Raw genomic sequence first — 23,418 nt, 5'->3', positions numbered from 1 at the left:
GGGTCAAATGGAGAGAAAAAATGTCCCTCATAAAAGATCAAGTGTATCTTAAGCTTAACCTTAAGCATGGAGACAGGCAGATGGCGGATTCCACCAGAAAAGGTACACAGAGCACCTTTAATATGGCTTACACCAATCCTCAGTGTAAAAGTAAAACGCTTTATGAAACATATAGAACCAAAGCAAAAGACAGTTATTTTTGTTTGGAAAGACAATCCTTCCTTAAACAGGAATAGGGGCTTGAGACATAATCTCTCCCCCATCTACAACTCCGTCCTCAGACCCAAAACAAAGAGAACAATAAGAGAACAATAGCAGGGTCGTTTCAGCTGAAACTGGAGACAATAGCTGTTTACAGTTTCAGTGTATTTAGCTCCTCCCTCCAGACAGATATAAGGCACTGCCTTATATCTTATATCCAGCAGTAATCTGACCAGAACTGAACAAGCGGCTTGGACGAGCAGCACAAACATCTTCACTCTTACAACGATTTGTCCAGTTGACAGATTTAAACTTCGTCCTTTCCTCTGGATCAGACTTGGACGACTGTGAGGGTCATACTTGGTTCTGTACGTCTGTGTAAACCCTCAGAGTGATGTTCTGACGAGACATGTCAGGCAGATTTACCACATCTGGAGGTTAATGAAAAGTTCTCCTTAAACTGGTGCCACTAAAAGGTTTATGAACATTTACACCTGAGAGAGTGAGAATCATCAGGGTGTAAAATGTGACATTTTGGAGGTTATTTTCTGCCACAATAAGCGCAATTTTTTTTGTAACAATTATTGATTATGACTGAATCCATTAGGGCTGAAAAGTGCACATTTCATCCAGATGGTTCAAGAAATATGAGGAAATCCTGTGTTTAAGAAAGTTTACAGCTAAAATAAATGCTGTACAAAATGTTTAAATGTAAATAGTGTAATCATTTGGCCCTATACCAGAGTTTATCATGTAGTTTTACAGTTTAGTATTGTAAACTAAACTTTTAGGGTGAAACCACAGAGGGTTTTTATTGATGACAGACCAATAGTGCTCCTACTGTTTGAAAAAGGTAAAAATCAGGTACAGGGCCTTTAATCCAGTCCGATATGAAGATAGTTATAGTTGGTTACAAAAAACAAAATGGAAATATATGTGATCTTTAATTTTACGTTTACATTCCCCGTGTCTTTTCTCATTCAACTTTACAATAAGTAGTAGCATTTTTTTCATCTTTTAACTCCATAATGGTGATTCATAAAAAAAAAACTGTGCCCCAGACCTCAGCGTTGCCACTTTCCCCCTGTTGTTTTGACCTGCCTCTGTGTCATCCCTCTGCTCCGTGTCTGCATCCACCCCCCTGCACATCCACCTTTAGTCTCTCAACATCGTCCTCTCTCCTCCTCCGATGCCTCCTGCACATTTCATGATAGTGTTAATCATAGATGAGCCGCTCTTGATAGCATATTCCTGACCGGGGAGAAATCCAGCGCCTCTCTTCCTGGTTTTCGCTGTGTCTGTGTGTGTAATTCTGAAACAGCAGTAGCTCAGTGTAAGTCCAGATTAGGTCAGACCTCCAGCATGGCCCCTGATTGAAAAAACGTGGGCTTCTCTGGATGTAGAAATGTAAGCTGATAAATAATACAGCATCTTGTTGGTGCATTAGTGAGAGATAGAGGCCACCTGTCCACAGTGCACTCTATAGACGCAGAGCACATAAACAAAGAAGTCAAACGTCATGCTGTTCTTTTCGACATCAAAATATATATATAATCCCCAACAACAGATTATGTACAGATAGGTGAATAAAAGAACACAAGATAATCTAATGAAAAGCAGTGTCTTTCTTAGTTAAGCATAAATTATATTAGGTTCAAAGCAGCAGTTGAATTAATTAGTCTCTTGATGTGTTCGTGGCTGGTAGTTGCTAATGTTTATGTTGAGATAAATGATCAAGTTAATGGAGTGATAATTGGTGGTACTAAATTAAAGTGTTCACTGCTAACTCAAGCCGTATTATAACAAGGAGAAGAATCAGTGTCTGTATGTCAAGAGCACACAGGTTTTATGCTTTTTAGGGTTGTCAGAAATAGATCAAACTAGTATTTAAACATGCTCTTTTAAAGTATCAGATAATAAAAGTATATAGAACTAGTATATGATCACATAAAGTGTAAGAACTATTACCATTTTAAGGTGAAAACTGAGCAGTTTATGAAACAAGACTGTTTTTTTATTGTGATTGTGGTATTGACATAAGTTTTGTGTGTCAAGCATTTATCTAGTGTCTCTAGTGTATTTTACTTTTTATATTATTTATAATATTATGTACTGTTATTATGTACTCTACTTCTTCTACTTTTTCTTCTACTTCTTCTTCTACTTCTTCTTCTACTTCCACTTCTTCTTCTACTACTACTACTACTACTACTACTACTACTACTACTACTACTACTACTACTACTACTACTACTACTACTACTACTACTACTACTACTACTACTACTACTACTACTACTACTACTACTACTACTACTACTACTACTACTACTACTACTACTACTACTACTACTACTACTACTACTACTACTACTACTACTACTTCTTCTTCTACTTTTTTCTTCTACTTTCTTCTACTTCTTCTATTTCCACTTCTTCTACTACTACTACTACTACTACTACTACTACTACTACTACTACTACTACTACTACTACTACTACTACTTCTACTTCTTCTTCTACTTCTTCTACTTCTACTTCCACTTCTACTACTACTACTACTACTACTACTACTACTACTTCTTCTACTTCTTCTTCTTCTACTTCTACTTTTTTCTTCTTCTTCTACTTCTTCTGCTTCTTTTACTACTTATTATTACATTGTATTATTTCTGTTTATTTTGTATTTATTTTGTCTTTATTGTGTATGTATTTATTATTAATATTATTAGCAATTCTTTCTATATTTTTTATCACAAAAAAATAAAAAATCTAGTCTCAGAATCAAGGTTGAAATTTTATCATTGTGACAATATTATGTTTTATATCAAAGAGTTTGCACAGAATAATACAACGAAACTGACAAAAACAAATCATAAAATGCCAAATGTAATGTTTGTGTTTAAAGGTTAAATCAGGTTTATTTCTTATATCTGTGCACATCTTCATTTGTCCGTGTACGATCCTTAGCAAAAGATAAAATTTAGTCTTTTTCTTTTATGTTTTGATGGTATTTCTGCCTTTATCCGAGCGTCCTTGACTCGATAAAACCAAAGACACTATCAAAGAAGGTCCACTTTTTCAAACTACTTTCCAAATACAAGTTTTGGGTAATAAATAAATAAAGCTTGTAAATGTAGAGCACAGAAAACAGACATCAGTTTGGACTTAATTCACCAGTGCGCACCTCGGCGTCGCACGGGTCATTAATTCTGATCCTGGTTTACTGTCGTTTGCTTGTTTTAATTTTTAAGCCGTGTATACATATATTTTGGTGCACGTCTAATTCCTCTGAGGCGTAGCAAAGCGCTGGCTTCTCACCAAACTGTGGCTCTTCTCTCATTTATCACTGGACAACCTCAAGTCCAGGGCTGAACAAATTTGGCCAAATATCTAATTGCGATTTTTGTGACAACCGTTGCAACTATGGTTCTATTTGTGATTCATGTTTTAATGGTGGATTCTCTTCAAAATGCACTTTTTAATCATGTCCAGAAGCAAGAAACTGAAGTATAAACTGATCATTTAAAGCAAGAATCACACGTATTTCAGTAAAAGTTTGTAAAAGTATAAAGATTAGCAGGTTTTGAGACAATAATAAAGGTATTTTGTTGTTTCCAAGACTCTTAAATCATTTCTGCAACTTGCTAATCTCGCAGCCGTACTGAAGAAACTCTGAAGTAACCAAATGAGCACTGAAGAATATTTTTGGTACGTGATAGTTTTCTGATCCACCCACTTGCCTCTGCTCTTTGTGCTCCTGTCTTGTTGCAGGGGAAGAGGAATCTGCCCGGGGTGGAGGCTGCCAGCTCTCCCGAATCTGTGAGAGGTCGAGGGGAAAATAAAGCCATCAAGTAGGTGTCAGCGGGTTGTGGACGTATGGAAATAGGATTCACTGCGGAGATACTATCACATTTTAACAAGCTATTTCAGACCACAAAGCTCGGCCCGCAGGCAGCACCCCGCGGGTCAGAGACGGCGCCCTGAAATAATGCCCTCATTTGTTCCATACAGTGTTGGCGGGACTGTATATATTTAGTACATTATTGAACCTTGTTATATAAAGAGACCTATTATGAAACGCCACATGCTGCAGAAGCTGTGTCGATGAATATTTGAATGGGTAATTAGCGGAGTCCGACAGCATGTTTACAATGATCACGAATACTGCATATGTATTAAGGACGTCCTAAAAACAGACCCGGCTCTCACGCTTTTAAATTCGTCATATTGTATTTGTAAAACAGTAAATATTATGTAAATCAGTTTTTTTTAGACGTGTTTTATGAATAGAGACGAGAGACGATCTAACCGGGCTGACGCATCAACGGATTCTTGTGTTTTTTTGTGATAAATGCAGCAGAAATGGCAGTGATTTTGCAAAATGTTTTTGGTTTTTGTGCCGCATTTTTAAATAAATATACCATTAAAGCCATGAATTTACAGTACTTCTCCTTCCTATCTGCTTGAAGTTGCACTGTTTAACTTCTCTGGTGAGTGGTTTCGCTTCTGTGCTCGTTTCCCTGGAGATGTAATTGCTTTTTGTGGAATGTTCCGCAGTATTCATTCACTTACAGGTGTTTATATTGCCAAAAATAGCGGGTTTCTCAGCAGATCTGACCTGAAACTTTGAATCCCGCTGTGAAACATTCCAGCCAAAGCAAATAACATCTCCATGGAGACGATTACGTGACAAACACCGCACCGCAAAAGTTACACAGTGCACCTTTAACAAGAGATAAAGGATTTCAGCTTTTGTTTTACGTAAAATCGTTCTATAACCTTCTGTCTGACCGCAGCGACCTAGACAGAGACTTCTGGAACAACAACGACAGCAGTAACGTGCAGCAGCGGTGGAGCTCGTACCCGCCCAAAGAGTTCCTCCTCAACATGTCGCCCTACGCCCCGTACGGAGACCCCCGCCTCACCCCCAAGTGAGTCCCAATAGAAATACAATGATTTCACTTAGGGACAAAAGTTTTATGTTTCTCCAAGGATTTTATTTCACGGTTGTTTCGTATTTAAAAGATTTTTTTGTTAAATGGCGTCGTGTCCTTCACTGACAGGCTTTTATATTATAATCTGCAACCCACTTCATTAACGTAAACCTTAATTAATTTGCAGTTTTAAACAAATCGCAATATGTTCTTAGACTTTCAAACTTTTTATTTTGGTGGGCTTCAGTTATACAAAAACATTTTCATCATTCACAATCTCCATTTGGTGCAGGTCAAATCCTCCAGCTGCAACGTTAAATTACATAGTTTGCAAATTGTCTGCTAAAAATAAAGGGGGAACATCAATTATAGGAAATGCCTTTGCTTTTCTTCCACGAAATAAAACACTGGAACAATATGGTATAATTAGTATGAACCCACTGAACATGAAAGTCACATAGAAGCGTCGTGTTAGACTTCACGCTGGTTTCTGTATGTTTTAACCGAACTCTCTCATCCTTTGTAATCCTCATGTTTTTTGCATTTGGTTATATCCAGAGAGAACGGGTGATTAGTATGCACCGCTGGCCATGCAGTACCTGATAGAGATGTGCTGCACCATCCCTCAATACAGCTGCGAAGGCTTGGTCTGCCAAAAAATATTAGGCATAAATTACGACTAATATCTTAATGAGAAGTTCAGATACAAAAGTGGTTAAGATGACGTTAAAAAAACAACACATTGCGCATTTATTTGTGGCTGTCGTTCCACAGACGTTTATGCAAGTACAGTAGGTAAATGAGCGTGTTTAAACGGTGGGTTAATATGCAAAGAAAAGACAGATAAAATGTGAAATGTCGATTGATTTCTGCTCAACAATATCACAAATTACAGCGGGTCTCGGCGAACAAAAAACACATAAAACCACAGACATTACACTTTCAAACAGGACAAATGTTAGTGTTTTTGCCAGGTGGAGCGTGAAGTCCCCCCCCCGCTGCACCGCTCACCTCTCACCTGCAGCCCGTAGAGCATCACCATGGTAACGGGCAGCGCTCAGCTTGTACCGGAGCGTAGCCTTTTTACATTTGTACAACTCCAGTATTCAAATGTCAAAGAGTGCTGACACAAGCCAACCCGCAAGATGTGCTGCTCTTCTCTACAGGACAGAGAGTATTTTTTATATGAGAGTGCTTCATCAGAGGCTCGAATATAGTACAAAAAAACATGAATACGCTTTGTTTCACCTTCACACATTCATAAACTAAACAAAAATTATGACTAATGCAACTTTTAAGCTTAATCTTTTTGATATTGATGATCAAAAAAAACCCAAAACGTGCTTGTTGCTAATCAATAATTCATTTCTTTTCATATAAAGGAAGTCTTTTCACAATCCTTTTAGTCTTGTCCAATACGTCAAACAGGTAAATGTTTGAAAAGAGGCTAATTTGTTCTGTCGGGAGGGTGTGTGTTTTATGTTGTGTTTTTATTCCTCGGTGGTCCATCATTCTCTGTGCACAGTGGAGTTGAACGATTTAATTTTGACGAAAAAAGGCTCTCTTAAGGGTTGCCAGATTGGTTTTTGTCAGTTGGATTATGTATTATGTCAATCATGTTGTTGTCTATCTAAGTACACTGTATATATGTAACTTTTTGATGTATTTTCTGGGGATTTGCCAATTGATCATGTCCATAAAGATGATATTTTCCGCCTGGAAGGTTCCTCAGTTAAGCAGTGAGAGATGACCCTGTGCACCTGCAAAACATACATCTTCATGGAGAGACAAACAGGTGGTAAATCCCCTTCTGCAAAAGTTACATAGCGCGTCCTTAATGTTTGTTTGCGTTCTCCAAATCCCATGACGCTGCTTTATATTTGCCTCGAGTCGTCTGCCCCTCTGTCTTTGTTTTGGCTGCTCTCTGAAGTCCTTCTAACAATCTACTCCCCCATTCACATTCATCTCACGCCGTTCGGGCATTTCCATTAGGATCCGCTCTAATTACGACTCACTTGACTGTTTCAGAACCACGGGCCCATCAGTTAACTCCGTATCAGTGCAGCCGTGTTGAAAAATGTCCATAAAATAAGTGAGCTCCACCCGGACTGATTAGTTGTTGTCATTTTATTTTATAGAGTTATTGAGTTCATTATTCAGATAAAAATGTGTTGAGTATATGGCAACCGTGTAATAGAAGTGACACCTATGATAAAGCTGTCAATCTGGAAGGTAATGGGAAAAATAAGTGGAAAGGGGAAGGTAAGAAGTATTAAACTGTATACTATTAATGTTCAGATAATGAAATGTACATGCAGCACCTCTCCAGGACTGAGCTCGACTAAATGCCTTTTAACATCAGCTTTTATAAATAACTTTGTCCATTCCACTAGAGGTTAATGTACAAATAACATATCAAATGAGCATCAGATTATTACAGATTATGTCACATTTTGATTACACCAGGACTGTCCCATTTTCAGATGTTTGTGTTATGATTTTTGTGCGTAAAAGCGTCACGGTTTTGTGTTTGTTTATACGTGGTCAAACTTTCATTCATGTTCATTTACATTGTCTAAAATGTCACCGTTTGTCCTTGAACTTTCTGAACGATACATTTAAAGTAGTGTAAAGTAATGAATGAAGAACTAATTAAATTACTTATTTTTGCTTCTAAAAATGGAATGATTACTATATTTTTTATCATTATATCGTATAGTAACTAATCACAACCAGCAATTAACTGAATAATCTAAACATTTGTAATTATTTTTTTAATTTTTTTTTTATTATTTAACTTTTTATTTTTATTACTATTTTTATTATTATTATTATTATTATTGTTATTACTACATTGTATTGGTTTTTATATGTTTATTTTGTATTTAATTTGTCATTTTTATTATTATTATTATTATTATTATTTTTTTTTTTTTTTTTTTTTTTTTTTTTTTTTATTTATTTATTTTTTTTTTTTGTCTATATGCCCATCGGGGTGGTGGGTGGGAAAACAGGGGGAAAAAGGTAATCAGATTCTAATCTATATATTTGCACCTGAGACTGATACTTTAATAAAAATTTGATCACAAAAAAAACCCATTTGTAATTATTAAGTAAAATGTTGGTCCTGTTGTGGAATTTCTAATGGTCAAAAAGTCTTAAAGATATAAAAATCAACAGAGAAGTTGTCTTGAATCAAAGGTCTGGTTTATTGAATCAACTGTGCACAATTGTCAAAGAGCTGTGTCCCGAGCAGTGTCGTCTCGCCCTCAGCTGACAAATGTAAACAATACAGTATTTATACCACCAAAACAATCTTTGCCAGTTTAGTCTAATCGAAGTGGTTGGAGGCTGCTAGACACACAGAAAAGACATAACAACATAACATTCATAACAGATGGTATTATGAAGTTTAGGTCAAAATGATCCATAATAATACAAATAAAGATTTATGCTAAAGAAAGCCATAACAGTCCAAACACTAGTCTATCTATCTATAGTATTTTTTCCACCAATCCAAAGCTCATTGCGTCCTCTGCTGCAGATTATCACTCGTGCATCTCTCGACTGTGTCTCCTCTGTGTAGCCTCTGCTCTTGACTAAGTGTGTGTTTATTTCTATATGTTTGTTGCTGTAGGTCAGAGGGGTGGCCGGTGTTATGAAATGTAATGTATTGTATTTTAAAGCGCTGTGCCGCCAGTGTGAAAGTCACTGCAAACAATCAGATTTGCAGAAACTCTATTTATCTTCCTCCACAGAGCTGTAGCCCAGAGATGGATAATTATTAGCACTTTGTTATCACCAGAGGCACGCGCACGGCTCATATTTATTAAACTAAATATTTGTGCCATTATTTAGGAACGGCTCTATTCACAAAGGGACGATTCTGTTCTCGTGTGGTTTAGGGAAATGTATTAAATTCGTAAAAAATATATGTACTACTGTCAAAACTTAAAAAATGTTTCATATTAAGGTGGTGTAACTTTTCTGGTGTCAGCTGCTTTTCTGTCTCACATTTATTCAATTACAAATGTTTTATTGCTGAAAATAACATTAACATAAATCATTACACTACACAGATCTGGCCTGTAACTTGCTCTCGTAATGTGACCTGCTGTTTCTATGGAGATAAGGAAGTGACATCTCCAGAAAGGTTACACAGCGCACCTTTAAAACAGAGAAATGTGTTAAATTGACAGTAAATTTGAATGAAATGTCAGAGCCTGATGTGTTTTACTTTGGCCACGGCTCAAAGTCTGGATGATGTCGGGGCAATGAACGCTGAACGCTGTGACAGAAGCTCCGGCTCATGTCAAAATGGCGGTGATGGTAACTTTGCACCTTCAGCAAACTCACAGTGGAAAGAAAAGAAAACTTTGTCAATTTTTCAAACTCACTGTGGCAGGTGATACATTTCTCCTTTATAATTTCAAATATTTCACTGGAACAAATTGTCCTAGTTACTCACATGATTGCGGAGCGGTGAACAGCTTGTCTAGGTAATAGTTTGGACTGTGGCTGGTTTGACTAACTGATGGTTGTTACTTCTCTCGGTCCTGTGCGTCTGTCCGTCTGTGCTCCTCTCTCCTCTGTACCCTCTTGGCTGTTTGTGTCCGTGTTTCTCTGTGGATTTTGCGGACGCCCCCGGTTTGTCCCAGTGGGGCAGAAAAGGGTGGTCAGGCTGGGCCCAGTGACGGAGGGGGTGGAGCTTGTTCTGGGACGGGGGCGGGGCCGAGTCGCAGTGACAGCGTCCGCAGCATGGTGACGGGCGGCAGCAGGGCGGGCCGCTGGCAGACGGTCCAGAGCCACTTGCATGCCGGAGGTCTGCGCTTGAGCAAGTGAGTGGAGCATGGAGAACGATGCATGAGGGGCACCCCGGGAGGGCTCCGCTCCAGCATGGTGTAGCACTGTGGCACACGGATAATGAGGAACAGTTTGTCAAAGCATTATCTATTCTGACTATTCTGCATGTACGCTCACATATGCAGAACAATCAACAATGTAAAACTCACCATATGTTCATTGTTGACGTCAAAGTCAGAATAAAGGCAAAGCACGCTGCATAAAACTACAAAAAATGTCAATTATTAAAACATAAAATACATTCTGTAAAGTTTCAAGAGTGTAAAACCACTACATACGGTTTGTTCCTTTGTATTTTTATTGTACAACTCCTTTCAAGACGTACTTAACATGAACAAGTGGCAGATAAAAGCTACTCCACATTCTAAAAATCACATTCACATACATAGTAATTCATTATAATTGCTAGCTTATATAGTATATGCAGGTATTTTAAAGCCAAATCGATGTAATTCATGTAACCGTATGCACTCTTCTGTATCCTGTAGGAGTGATTACGGTGTATCGTTGTGCGTCCTCCTCTCTCTGCCTTCTACCTGTTTGTATTTCTCATTCTGAACTGGTTTCTATTTCAGGATTTAATGTGTTCCCCTCTGACTCTGCTCACCGCTGCTATTTTCTCTCTCCGTCTCTGTCACCTTGTTTTTTTTTTCTCTCTCTCTCCTCAATTTTCCTTAATTACAAAATCATTCAAGGTTTATAGTCATCTTAATTGACTTTCAAGGAAGACGAAATGTGAAAATAGCCTCGCCAGTCAGTAATAGGATACAGCTGATAGAAGACTAACACTCACAGCGTACGAAAAACCCACTGAACTGCACGATACTGTACTTAATAATTATAATAGAACAAAGACATAATATACGAAAGAGGAGTAAATCACAATCCCAGCATGTGAACACCAAACAGACTGCGTAGATTTATCAGCACATGCACCGGCTCCCACAAGTCTGGCCTGTTGCCGCTGTGGATCCAGCCAGATGCATTGATTTATAAAGATGTCGCTCATGATCATATGTTTGTTGGATCATTTGCGGAGGGAGAAGCCATTTTGCAGTGCCCCCCCCCCCCTGGATAGTTGCGTTCACGTGTTATATCTGCACGTCAGTGGAAAAGCGCTTTGTGCATTATGTAACAGGTTAGAACGTGCATTTTGGACAAATTCATGGGAAACTGTGTGGAAAACAGATGATGCTCAGACAACATTTATGATTAAAATGATTCAGTTTAGTCAAAATACCTCCAATTTATGATTAAAAATAATGTTGTGTTGGTAAAACTAAAGTTATGTTTTTCATTTCATCCTCCTGACTGTGAACTTTACACGATTTGAGCATCTGGAGGGTGAGGAACAACAACTTCAGCTGCATTTTTTATTAGACAGTTAGTATAAATATATAATAGTGTTCCTCATATATACTGTAGACATATGGTGCAGGAGATCAAACCGCAGCTTGTTTAGTTCTACTGTATTTACGTTGCATCGCTGTTATGTTTGTATAAAAGACATTTGAATAGCATGTTTCATTTGAATGCAGCCCTTCCTTTCCTCTATGAAATGCACATTCAAACAGCATTATGCAGCATTAAGTAGCTAATTTTAATAATGTTCGCATTCTATGTAATCAAAGTGCGATACTCAGAAGTCTCTCTTGACACCGCACTCATTGTGACTGACATAAATTCAGCACAAGAGTCCATTGAGTTACATTTATCCATTTGAGACATTATGCACAGGTCTGACCTCTGGGGACGGCTAATGGGCTGCTGTACTGTACGTGACAGCGGAGTGCATAGACTTGTGTTTACTTGATCCAGCATCTCAGCTCTCCTCGGGGGGCTTGTCTCTAGGCTCTCCAGCCGAGTTTGCTCTGAGTTAAAACCAGAGGGCTATGCTAGCACAACACTAAGCCCTGGCCGTAAATCCTCAGGCACACCATTAGACAGAGCTGTTTAGTAGCAGCTTACAGTCATCAGGCAGACCAGTGATTGAGGGGAGGATAAGAGGTGAGGACTATTACATGATTGTGTGAGTTGTGGGCAGTAATTAACAGACTGTGCATTGAAAAAGAGTGATTGGAAGTGTGTGGAAGTAGATGGATGTAGGGAAAGGAGGGAGATTGGAGACAGGAGAGGAGACAGCAAAGGAGTCGAGCTTAAAAAAAACCAAGGAGGAGGCACGGGTACAAGTAGGTCAGGCCTAATTAAAGAGAGGTAATGTTCAGAAACTATTTAGACCAGCACACAGGGACCACGGAAATGAGACTTGAGCTGGAGTTACGCTTCATTTAAAGCATGTGCTGGTTTGGGTTTTACACTGTACTAACCCATGTGCAAACTGGGATGTCCATTAAATTTATATCACAAAACTGTTATTCTTACAGAAGTTGCAACAATTTGTGAGTATTCTCCTTGATTTGCAGCTCCTTGTGCTGTGCGTTGTTCAGATCCCCCTGATCCTCTCCCACTTGCATATTCCCACAACAGTGTATTAGCACGATCTCTGCATTCTCGTGTCTATTTTTAATCATTCCTCCTTCTACAAGTTATCATTTCCTGGTGCTTGTATTATTCATGTCTCTTTCCCTGTTACATAACTCTGACTGATGTTTCTCTTGTTCTTGTGTATGTGGACAGTTTTGGGGATGCCTCCCTTTCGTCTGCTTCCACTCTGGAGCACATCCCGTCCTCCGCCGTGGCGCGGCCTCGCCCCCTGGTCCGACAGCAGAGCCTCCAACAGCCGCTCACCCACCGGCCCCCTCCGGGCCCCAACGACCCCCCGGTCACTTCACAGAGCCTGGGTCAACTGCACACAGGCCCGGGCGGTGGGGGGCATCGAGGGGGTCCTCGAGGGGTCCGGGGGAGTCCGGCCGGAGCGTCCCGGTACAGAGGCACGGGGGCGGGGCGGTCCAGGTCTAACCCGGGCAGCTGGGATCACATGATGGAGCAAATCCGCCACAGAGGACTGGACGTCAAGTCGTTTCTGTGAGTATCAGACAGATGTATTTGTACTTCAGTGAGGGACACACTGGAACATATAGTTACATATTTACAGGTCAGAAAATTAAACCTTTTCACTGCAGTGTGTTTGTAAGAATAGTGTGCTCCACTGTCGACACATTTGCAAACTTCACACGTTTATATTTTGTCTTGTACATATGTTAATGTCCTGCTGTATGAGGCTTATTTAACTGATTCGATCCTGTCCAAAGCAAAGGGATGATGACAGTAAAAATTCGTCATTAAATTAACTTGAGTTTTAATATATAACTAACATTATATGAAAAATGTAGTGTTATTTGTATTTGCCTGTACATTTATTTCTTGCAGTTCTGCTGAACACATATCCAGCTTAAATTGAACTGAAGGCAGACTGTACATCATGTGCTACACAGCGTGATCTCATAAAGCTTCTCCGCATTGGCCTTGAACATAGAAACTCATGTTCTGTCACACTAAGGTCAAGGTGTGCATGTTGTCTATTATCACTGCCCCCCGGCCCCTCACCTCTCTGTCCATTTGAATCGTCTGTGGAATAAGTGTTAGACCTTACGCAGGGAACAGCCGTGGCCCATTGTGAATATCACAATGTACAAGAGGTTTAAAGACGTGTGGACTCGGGAGGTGCAGCTGCTCGTGTTTGGACTAGTGAAGAAAACAGAGACAGTGCATTGATCATAGTATCATTTATTCAAGGCATTTCATCTACAAAGCAACACTTGAACCTAAACTTTGGAGTGGGTATATCTGATTTTCAAACCATAAAAGGAGGAGGAAGGTATTTAAATCTGTCTAAATTGCTCGTTTGGCACTCTGCTAGTGTTCAAAGGCATTAATCTTCCTCAGACAGCAAATCGGAGTTGGAGTGGATCGCCACGGCCCAGTCAATACACTCTCTTGCCAAAATGTATTTTAGTGACTTATCAGGCTCTTTATTTGAGGCTTGTGATTGTTTTAATTTGATACAGACAGCACACAGCACTCTGATCTGGTCACAAAATGATGTTTTTAACGATATCTATGGCATAAAAAGAAGGATAAAGTTGGGTACTCAAGCTTTAATATTAATTTATGACAAAAAATTGCAGATTTTTACGATAAATAATACAGTTTAAACAAAATCTGCACCCAACTATATGTAATTAATCAAATATCAGTCAAATATTCTTGTTCTACATAAAAAAAATACATTGCAGCTTAATTTATTAAATACGATTTCACACCAGTACAACATAATCTTCTCAAAATTGTGGTTTAGAATAGATTTTTATCGCTTATCGCCGGTTCAACAGTTGATCCGTCGGTCCACATTTTCTGCAGTGCTGCCAGCAGGTCACCTCCCATACATTACTGATCAATACAAGTAGTGTAGTGAGTAATGATTAGTGCAGCCTCTCAACCTGGAGTACGCGTGTCTTTTTTTGGTCGTCCATACAAATCCATTCACCTTATCGACAGGCCTCATGTTGGTGCTGTTTACACATCCCCAGTGGGCTGCTGTCTCTCAAGTGCTAATATGTGCCTCGTGTGGTCAATATTTCTCCAACAAACAACCACTTTTTGAGGTGACCGTGCAGCAAGGAGGGATACAGGCGGGAAATAGAGTGAGATGAAGGGATAAGAGGAGCAGACGAAAACTGATAACAGCATAGATAAAGTTTGAAATCAGACACTCCTGCTGTTGATGGTTTTGTTTTGTTTTTATTGACGCACCTTTACAGTATGTGCTATGCAACTCTGACTTAGTCTCATGGTTTTGCTGTTTATAACTTAAATAAAAGCAGATTTTTATGTTTTACAGGACAATGCAAATATTTGTTTCAGTAGATTAGACCAGACAAAGACTAAACAAAGCTTTTCTTTTGTCATTCTGGCATCATCATGTTATTGTTTTACCTAGAAATTTCCACAAAATGGCATTAAACTTGTGTATATTATGTATTCTGTTATAGCTGTTTCTCAAGAATACACAGAGAAACATGGATTCTCAATGTAACTTCATGGTACCACCTGACGAACGAAAGAACGACGTTAGTTTAGACTTTCAACTTTAATTCAACTTCATTTCAGTTTAAGAACCATTTTAATTTTGCATTAGAACGCTCAGACAGTTAATATTTATAGACGTGGGCAAAAACACCAATCACACAGAGATTGGCCTTTAAGAAATTACTGTAGAAGTGAAAAATGCTAAGGAGGAAAAGGTTGTCCTTGGATGAGAGTGTTATGTAAGAGGCTTTTCAATGGAGAAACAGCATAACAAATGAACAGAACCTTGTGGGTTGTTAAGTCAAAACTGTGAAATAACCAAGGTCTACACTGGACAATTGTTTATTTGTTCAGGTCGCAGTTTGCATGGCCTTTTCCAATTCACACAGCTGCACACGGCTCATGTAACACTTCATTCTTAACCCTGGGCTTGGCTGGAGGCAGGAGAAGGGATGAAAATTATGCTTTTGTTTATTTATTTTTTATTCCTCTTTTTATTTTTATCTGTGTTTGTTGTTTCTACTCTCTCTGTTTATTTTTAAGTTTTAAGACGTACTTAGTTCCTATCTAATACACGACACGATCTTTCATAGCAGAAGATGAACTCGCTTTTGTTTCTGATCTTCTTGTCCTAATGGGTTTTAAGAGCATTGTGTAAAAAGGCCGTCATAAAAAAAATAAAAAGGTCTGCGTGCTTTTGATCTCATTGGTTGGCTACTGATTACAGATAGTGCATTTGTGTAAAGTAATATGTGCTACCAGACGACATGGGAAAGAGCATGTTCTGTTTCCATGTGGGCGTTGGAGTAGCACATATGTGGCAGGTTTTTAATATTTGGCAAGTACTGGCACAATCGTCATTTCACTTTAGTAGCTTAAGTATTTGTTTTTTGTTTACTGTAGGTGATTACACATGTCTAGATTAGTTATAGTGCATTGGTTTCTACAGTAAAATGCTTAAAATATTAGATTTAACAAAGAAAAACTGGATGTAGGAGTCATTTTTGGACTTAAAGCTAAAAGTAACAACTGTTTAAGATTAAATCAACAAGTCAAACGATTATATCACCTAATGAGATTTTATAAACACAGAATAAACGTTGAAATACGGTGATTCAACGTCTGTTCAAATATTTACATGTAAAACGTATTATCAACGATTATCAAAATACAGTTATGGTTTTTTTTGCGCAGTCATTTACTCGCAATTATTCTGATTCATTGTTGCAGAATATTATTCAATCCAAATGGTTAATGCTTCAGACAAACCCACAAAGTACTTTAGTCCCTTGAGTTTCCCACAATTTAAAATCTGCCAGAAAAGTTGGGACATGAGTGACGCACAGTGACAGTTGTGCCTCGTTACTTGTCACATATTCAATCGCTTTGCTCCATGTTTAACCTTTACAATAACCGCCTCATATTGTCTTTTTCAGCTCAGGTGGTCATGATCAATAACCAATTAACCATCTGATTATACAGTTCCATTTCGAAATATATATAATTCAGTATTTATGAATTAATATGCAGTCATTTTCATCTAACCTGCTGTACTGTGGTTAACACTGTGCTCTGTGTTTTGTGTGTGTCGTGCTTGTGCTTGGTGTCGTTTTGTGACTTCATTCGTGCGTGTCCAGAGAGGGGAAGATGGTTGTCCTGTCTCTAGCAATCGGTCTGGCTGAGCAGGACGATTTTGCAAACCTCCCAGATCTACAAGAAGCACCAGCCAACAAAGAAAATGAAACCACGCCAGAAAAGAGGTAGCGAATAACATAAAGCATATTACTAAAACAACAAGTTCTTTTCATTTCAGTTAGATTTTGGGGTTTTTTTCTGCATGGTTCTGAGTTTGTTCTTTCTGCTGAGGACTTTAGAGCGTTTACGTGTTGGCGTTGTTGACACTTTGTTGGTGCATGTCATTTTCTCTTCATAAAAACAAGGCTTTCATCGGTTGTGTATTGATCTCATTGATATTCATACAACCTGCTACTTTTGAATTGGAGTCTCGATATTTATTGACGAACGCTCTGTCTCTGTCTGCTCTGTGTTTGCTGCACAATTACCTACTGGCGTTGTAGATGTTGCACTCAAATGTATTACCAAGTTTTTCCAACCATTTCATTTTGTCAGTATAAAACGTAATTAAATGACTTTGGACGTTATGTGAAACCAAAGCCAAACCAGCAATTTGGACAATATTAACATTATTTTCATAGTTATATTACATTGTAGTTATGGCATTCCTGCATTATGACACTTTTCTGGTTGTTTTTCCTGGAATGTTCGACTGTATGGCATTAAACTTATCTATCTCCATGGAGACAAACACGTAGTGCCACAAAACCAAAGCCTCTTTTTGACTTTTTGGTGCAACTCCATTTCCAGGGAGTCGCACCAAACACATGTCACCCAAACACAGGCTCTTCCTCTGTAAATATATTCATCTAAATGCAGTAATTTCGTCTGTTCGAATATTTCCAAGTGTATTTTTAAGAGTCAGACATTTTCAGTTGTTTTTGGTGAAATAGTCCGACGTTCCAAATCAAAGCTATACTTACACTATTTCCACTTTTGTCACAGAGAAGCAGACTCGCCGCTGCTCAGACGTGCTTGGACACAGCACAGATTGCCTTTAGAGTGAGAGCCTCTCAGTTCAATGGAACATCTCCAGGCTCCAGTGTTTTCATAAATCTCAAAGTGATGAAGGCTTAACCCACTGTCTCAACATGAAAAGACCCAGAACAAAAAAAAACAAAAAAACTGGTGCTGTCATCCATAACCCCACTAAGATATTTGGTACAAGAACGTCTGGTTTAAGTTTTCAAAGCCTCTTTTCTGTGTGTTGTTCAAACTGGGTCATATCTGAATCTGATGAAAAAAGAGCCGATTGTTGGAAAAACACTTGTCATTTTTATTGTACGAATGTGATCAGAACGACATGTCGCCTACTATGCAATTTTATAATGTATTTTTGGATTATTGTGGTCAAAAACATGAATATTGGGGGTCAAATGTTACTAATATTTTTAATTATTTTAGCTTTTTGCAAAAATACATAGTATAATATTCAAAATAACAAGTTGGACAAAAGAAATCTTCTCAAACACAATTATTACACACAAGCACAAACAGTGGATCCCTCTTTTCTGCATCACTCAAGGAAAAACTAAAACTAAAACACAATTCTAGCCACAATAGTCCATCTTTCCAACAATCAGGGAATAATTTAGCTCCATAAAATGCTTCTTTATACAAGTTCAATAGTCATTTTAAAGCTATTATGCGAAATCTATTTATTTTACCATGTTATATTTGTTTCCAGTTCTCATATACCCACTTGAAGTTGTATTTAGAGTCATTTAGGATTGTCTGAGTAAACTTTATCTTCCTGTATTCGAGACGTCATTGCTCAACGCCATTTTCACCGCCACTGGACCACGCCCACTGCTCTGTACTTGCATTTATTTCACTAAAAAGCTACACAGATAAGCCTTTTTATGTATAGACGATGCTCTATACTTCTTCCCGATTACATAAGACTAGTATATTTGTTTCTCTTCTGTTCGGGGTCACCTCACGTTCCCCCACATCCTGCTTTTCCCTGTCGGCGTCTGGAGCTGTGTCAAGCACCTACAGTTCTAATCAAAGGGAGGCAGGATCTAAGCTGCGCCCGTCCGGAGGGGCAGCGCGGGCCAAGTCGTCTGGTGTCCTTCCACATCTAATAACATCCCTCTGTCATCATCTGTGTCGGTCTCATCGCTGTAGTTAGGCCTGCAGTGAGCTACGCCCGGCCCCCGTGCGCTGCCGGCTGTTTTCTTACAGTCCAGTCAACTGTAAAGCATGGGACCGCATCATGCTACCAGGAATATATGTGACAAGACAAGACGCTGTCACACAACGGAATAACAGAGAGAAGCAGAGTGGATCAGAAAAACCCTCGTCTCTCCACTTTCTAGAGAAATATGGGAGAGGATATAAATAGAAACTGACATCGCTGGGGATTTGTTGATGGAAATTGTACAAGTTGTAGTGGAAAAATGTGCTAATGGATGTATAGTAATATGTCCTGGTAAGATTTTTTTGTCATTTGAGCAGTTGGTCGAAACGTCTGGTGGCCCTTGTCCAGGTCACGACCCGACGCCTTAGTAAAAACATTACAAACTGATGAGATTTTAGGATTGTATTGGTAATTATTCATTTATTTATTGAACTATAGTCAGAATTCTTTTGAATACATTTTAACTTTAGTTTTTTTTATATTTGTTTGAGCCATTTGTTTAACGTTAGGCTAATTCTACAACGTGTGGCGATGCAATCCTGATCTCTAGAGTATCTGAATATATATATAGTTGTATTTAGTATAGTAGACTTCTCGTGGTAGCAGTAGTGTTTGCAGTAGTAGAGTAGTAGTAGTAGTAGTAGAAACAGCCTGGAGGTCCTTCCTGAAACCTTAGCACAAGTTCAAATTGGGAAAAAAGCAGGAGAAGCTAAAAATAGGCGCAGTGTTTTGGGAGTTTTCTAGTTTTCTAATGAAATCAACAGCTCTACATCATATATCCAAAACAGTTCATCCGATAGTGAAGAAAAAACAGGGTTAAATCAAAACTTTTGTGCATTGAGTGGTGAGATTTAGAATTTAAAATGAGCTTCATGTCTGTGTATGCTGTGTAGTTTGATTATTTGTCGAGATCAGTTTTAAAGTCAAGGGAAATAGAAAGTAATATCGCAAAAAAATGTAAAAAAGATGCTCAGGGCTTTTTGTTATTGTGGTTTAGCGCCACTGTCCCAAAGCTGATGCGTTTGGGATTTGTGCACGTTTTTGTTGAAGGAAAACTTGTCTGTAAAACAATTTAAGAATGAAAGACAGTCAAGTCATTGTAAAAATATGTACATAAAGAAATAAATAGCCAAGGGACTGTTATATTATTACTGTAGTACTTCATATTTTTGCATTTTCCAAGTTTATTGCGGAAATTATGCCAGAATATATTGAGCTTTTGTTGCAGCAATTGTCCTGACAATATTTAAATCATCGACCATCGTGATTTATTGTGGCAACCGCAAAAAGAAGGGGTCATAACGTATAATTACTGCTGCATAGTAAGAAATATTTGGTTTATACTGTGCACTGAAGGTTGAAACGGACTGGGATAGGGATCTACTTTACATCTGTCAATCACTGAAGTCTTGTAGCTGGAGGCCCAGTTCATACGCTGACAGCAGTAATCACATCTGCAGATAGTCAACACTACAGTACGCCCCGTCAGTGTAAACAGATCATTATCACCAGCGCTTTTGGTTGCCTCTATGTTTAATGTAATCTGTGAATAGAGCGTACAAGTGGAGTACTCGTCTGGAAACGCTGTCTTGTCTGAACATATTGCTTTCAACAACAATACATTATTTTTTACAGCTAATTACATCAGACAAGCGTCATATCAGAGCTGAAAATGAGTGTGTCGCGCTGTATATCCTGACCCCTTTTTAGCAGCTTAATTTAGGGTTGAGTAACTTTGACATTGTTTTATAATGTAATACCTGTTTTTTAATACCAGTTTTTGAACTATAACCATTCCTGCATCAATCATTATACAGCAACAAACCAAATAATAATCATGTTCTAAGACGAGAATATTTATGGTATTTTGCAGGAAAAAGACGTTTGCTTGTACGTTTCCCAGATTCATCGCTGAAGAGAAACTAGTTCTAGTTTTCAGCAGGACGTCCAAATGGTGCACAGCTTTGGGTCTCACTCTTCTCATGGATCTCGTTGTCAAGCAAATTAGCTCAAATTGTTAAGCCTTGGCTCTTTTTCCTGCTTAGTGCTAACACGTCAATGTTGAAATGCTATGCTAATTAGACTTTAGACTTCGACATTAGACTTGACTTTATTGTCCCCGGGGGGAGATTCCTTTCCACATACACAGAGCACGTCTGACATATGCACAGATAAACACCAAACATCACACTCACATAAACATACATTACAAAAACAGACATTATGCCTCAGCGGGGCCAGTTGTTTAAGAAAGCAATGGCCGCTGGGACCAAGCTTCTACCGAACCGAGCCCTCCTGCACCTGATCGCCCTGCACCTCCGTCCTGAGGGCAGAGGGATTAGATGGTCCTGGTGGGGGTGAGTGGCGTCCTGTGTTATGGCGAGTGCGATTATTTCGATCTGTTACGTCCCCACGCTAAGGAGATCATTATGGTATTTTAGAGAGTTGATTTTCTCTCTAGCTTTTTGCATAACATACTTCGTTTCTTGGCAAAGTGAGTTGTCCTCCAGTGTTGACTTTGACGTTATGTAAGTGGTCTGGGGGCACTGTGCTGGACCAGCCAAGGCCCTGTGGTGGAGCGGACATAATCACCCACCTGCAGATAACTACCACGAGGGCTCCTAGGCATTTTGTGTTGTTATTATCATCTCAGAAAGCTGTTGTTGTCTTGTCGAGCTGAATCTTAATAAGCTTGGAGAGTCAGAACACACAAACGCACACACACACAGATGCAAAATAAACATAAATAATCCAAAAGAGCTTATTTGGCCCTAGACATTTGAATATGGTTTCATAAAGGCCGTAAAGCGCCAGAAATGGAGCATATCGAAGTCAGTTTTCATTTAGAGTTATTTTAGATGAGGGAGATGTAAATACATTTTAACTGTTTTCTGAAATTAGCTGTTATAAATTTTGAGTTTCGAACACTGAGATGGTGTTATGAAAAGACACACTGAAGAATTTCACAGTAAATTGTCTCAATAATTTCACATCTATCGAGACTGAAGTGTCCTAAACCATAACAGACAGATACAGATCCTTATTGAAAGGTGATTTCCGACAGGCTCTGTGTCCTGAAGTCCACCTGACCCAAAGGCTGCACCAGGGTGTGTGCAGAATAGAAAACAAGTTTAAAAGGGGCTGTATAAAAGGACTGGAATAGTAAGACGCTGTTTCAAGGATAGTGCTAACCAGATTAGATACAAAAACTATCCATTACATACAACGAACAGTGCATTTAAATATAATATTTTTGATTTCCTTCATTATAATAATGATGGTTTTACTCTTGTACTTTTTTATTTCACATTTCTAATCCACAGCATTCTTAAGGATGCAAATACTACATTTTCACCTTCTTTTAAAACGTGAAACCGAAGCGCTTGCATATCCCCCGGGGTCCAGTTCGTCTGGTGGGGAAATGCTGCAGTGATGTTACACAGGCTTTGATGAATCAGACTTGTATTGTTCAGTTGAGTTCAGACACAATGGTTTACAGTAGATACAGGTGCCCTAAACATTTCATGCATTACTACATTTCAAATTCCACATTTATAACCTTCAAATATCGGTAACTGGGTAACACTGTTGCACGCGGCTGCACAGGCTTTAATATGGTCTGAGTGACATTGATTTTTCACATTCTTTGAAACCGGCAGCAGAACAAAAATAAAGCAATGCCTAACAAGATTCAGCCTGCAGGGCAAGAGCAGAAGTCTTATAGTAGCAATATGAATCTCCCTCACAGTATTTACAGTTAAAAGAGATAGACAGATGCCTCTCAACTCATCCTTACATTTGATAAAACCGCTTCTCATAGCTGTCAAATTGCCTGATGGTTTCTACAGAAATCAAAGCTATAATCTCAGCAGGGACAGCCCGATGCTCTTCCCGCCTGGTCACACAATACCAGAATTGTAGGGTAATAATCAGGCAGGAAGTTGTTGCCACTCTTTATCAGCTGGCATATCCGGCGCTTTCACTGGTGCGTCTGAGCCAGCAATCACAGTGAGTCAAGCCCCCTAATGAATCTTTGGGCCCCAGCCACTGCCGGTCCCCATGGCAGCCTGCTCCTCCATCCAGACCCAGGAGGAGGAGATGATTGGAAAGAAAAAAGTGATGTAGGTCAGCACAAACGAGGCATCTTTAAAAAAAAAAACTGTCAGATACATGTGGAGAGCCCATTCAACATTCTGTGGTCACCGCTGGGACTCGGAAGCAGGGAGTTGATTTAGGAAAGGCCACCAAGAGAGAGGAGAGCAGAGCTGACACTGAACATGAGCACATTTATTCATTCTTTTTACATTTTGCACTATTTAGTATCACAGTCGATACCTGGGATCTGTGACCTGTGGTTTTAGAGCTACATGTTTTTGGAGGCTCTTATGCTTTCTAGTAAAACATAATGTCATAGTTCAGTCTTGATTTAAATGTGCTCTAGTTCTGCCTTCAGATTTATTCCACCATAACAGCTCTGGTGGTACATCCCATGCAGGGGCTTGTCCTCACATGTTCGTCCAGCACCTTCTCTTCTCACTCCACTGTCTGAGACACTGAGCTCGTCATCTGTTGGGGCCTCGTCCTTGATGCACCTATGGATCTTGTGTGTGTGTGTGTGTGTGTGTGTGCGTGTGCGTGCGTACATGTGTC

At 39.1% G+C, this 23,418-nt stretch overlaps 1 protein-coding gene across 1 annotated transcript in view; it reads left to right on the top strand.

The window, feature by feature from the left end:
• syt7b (synaptotagmin VIIb) overlaps positions 1-23,418 on the top strand; it is an 83,941-nt gene that overhangs the window by 42,058 nt on the left and 18,465 nt on the right. Inside the window, exons 3-6 of the mRNA XM_033987786.2 lie at positions 3,976-4,055; positions 5,001-5,135; positions 12,639-12,986; positions 16,628-16,750. Of these exons, the coding sequence (XP_033843677.1) occupies positions 3,976-4,055; positions 5,001-5,135; positions 12,639-12,986; positions 16,628-16,750 (686 nt within the window). The remainder of the gene's footprint in view (positions 1-3,975; positions 4,056-5,000; positions 5,136-12,638; positions 12,987-16,627; positions 16,751-23,418) is intronic.

Source organism: Periophthalmus magnuspinnatus, chromosome 3, assembly GCF_009829125.3.
Source record: "Periophthalmus magnuspinnatus isolate fPerMag1 chromosome 3, fPerMag1.2.pri, whole genome shotgun sequence".
NCBI lineage: Eukaryota > Metazoa > Chordata > Actinopteri > Gobiiformes > Gobiidae > Periophthalmus > Periophthalmus magnuspinnatus.
The sequence above is the reverse complement of the archived record's forward strand: the minus strand, read 5'-3'. Positions and strand labels throughout refer to the sequence as shown.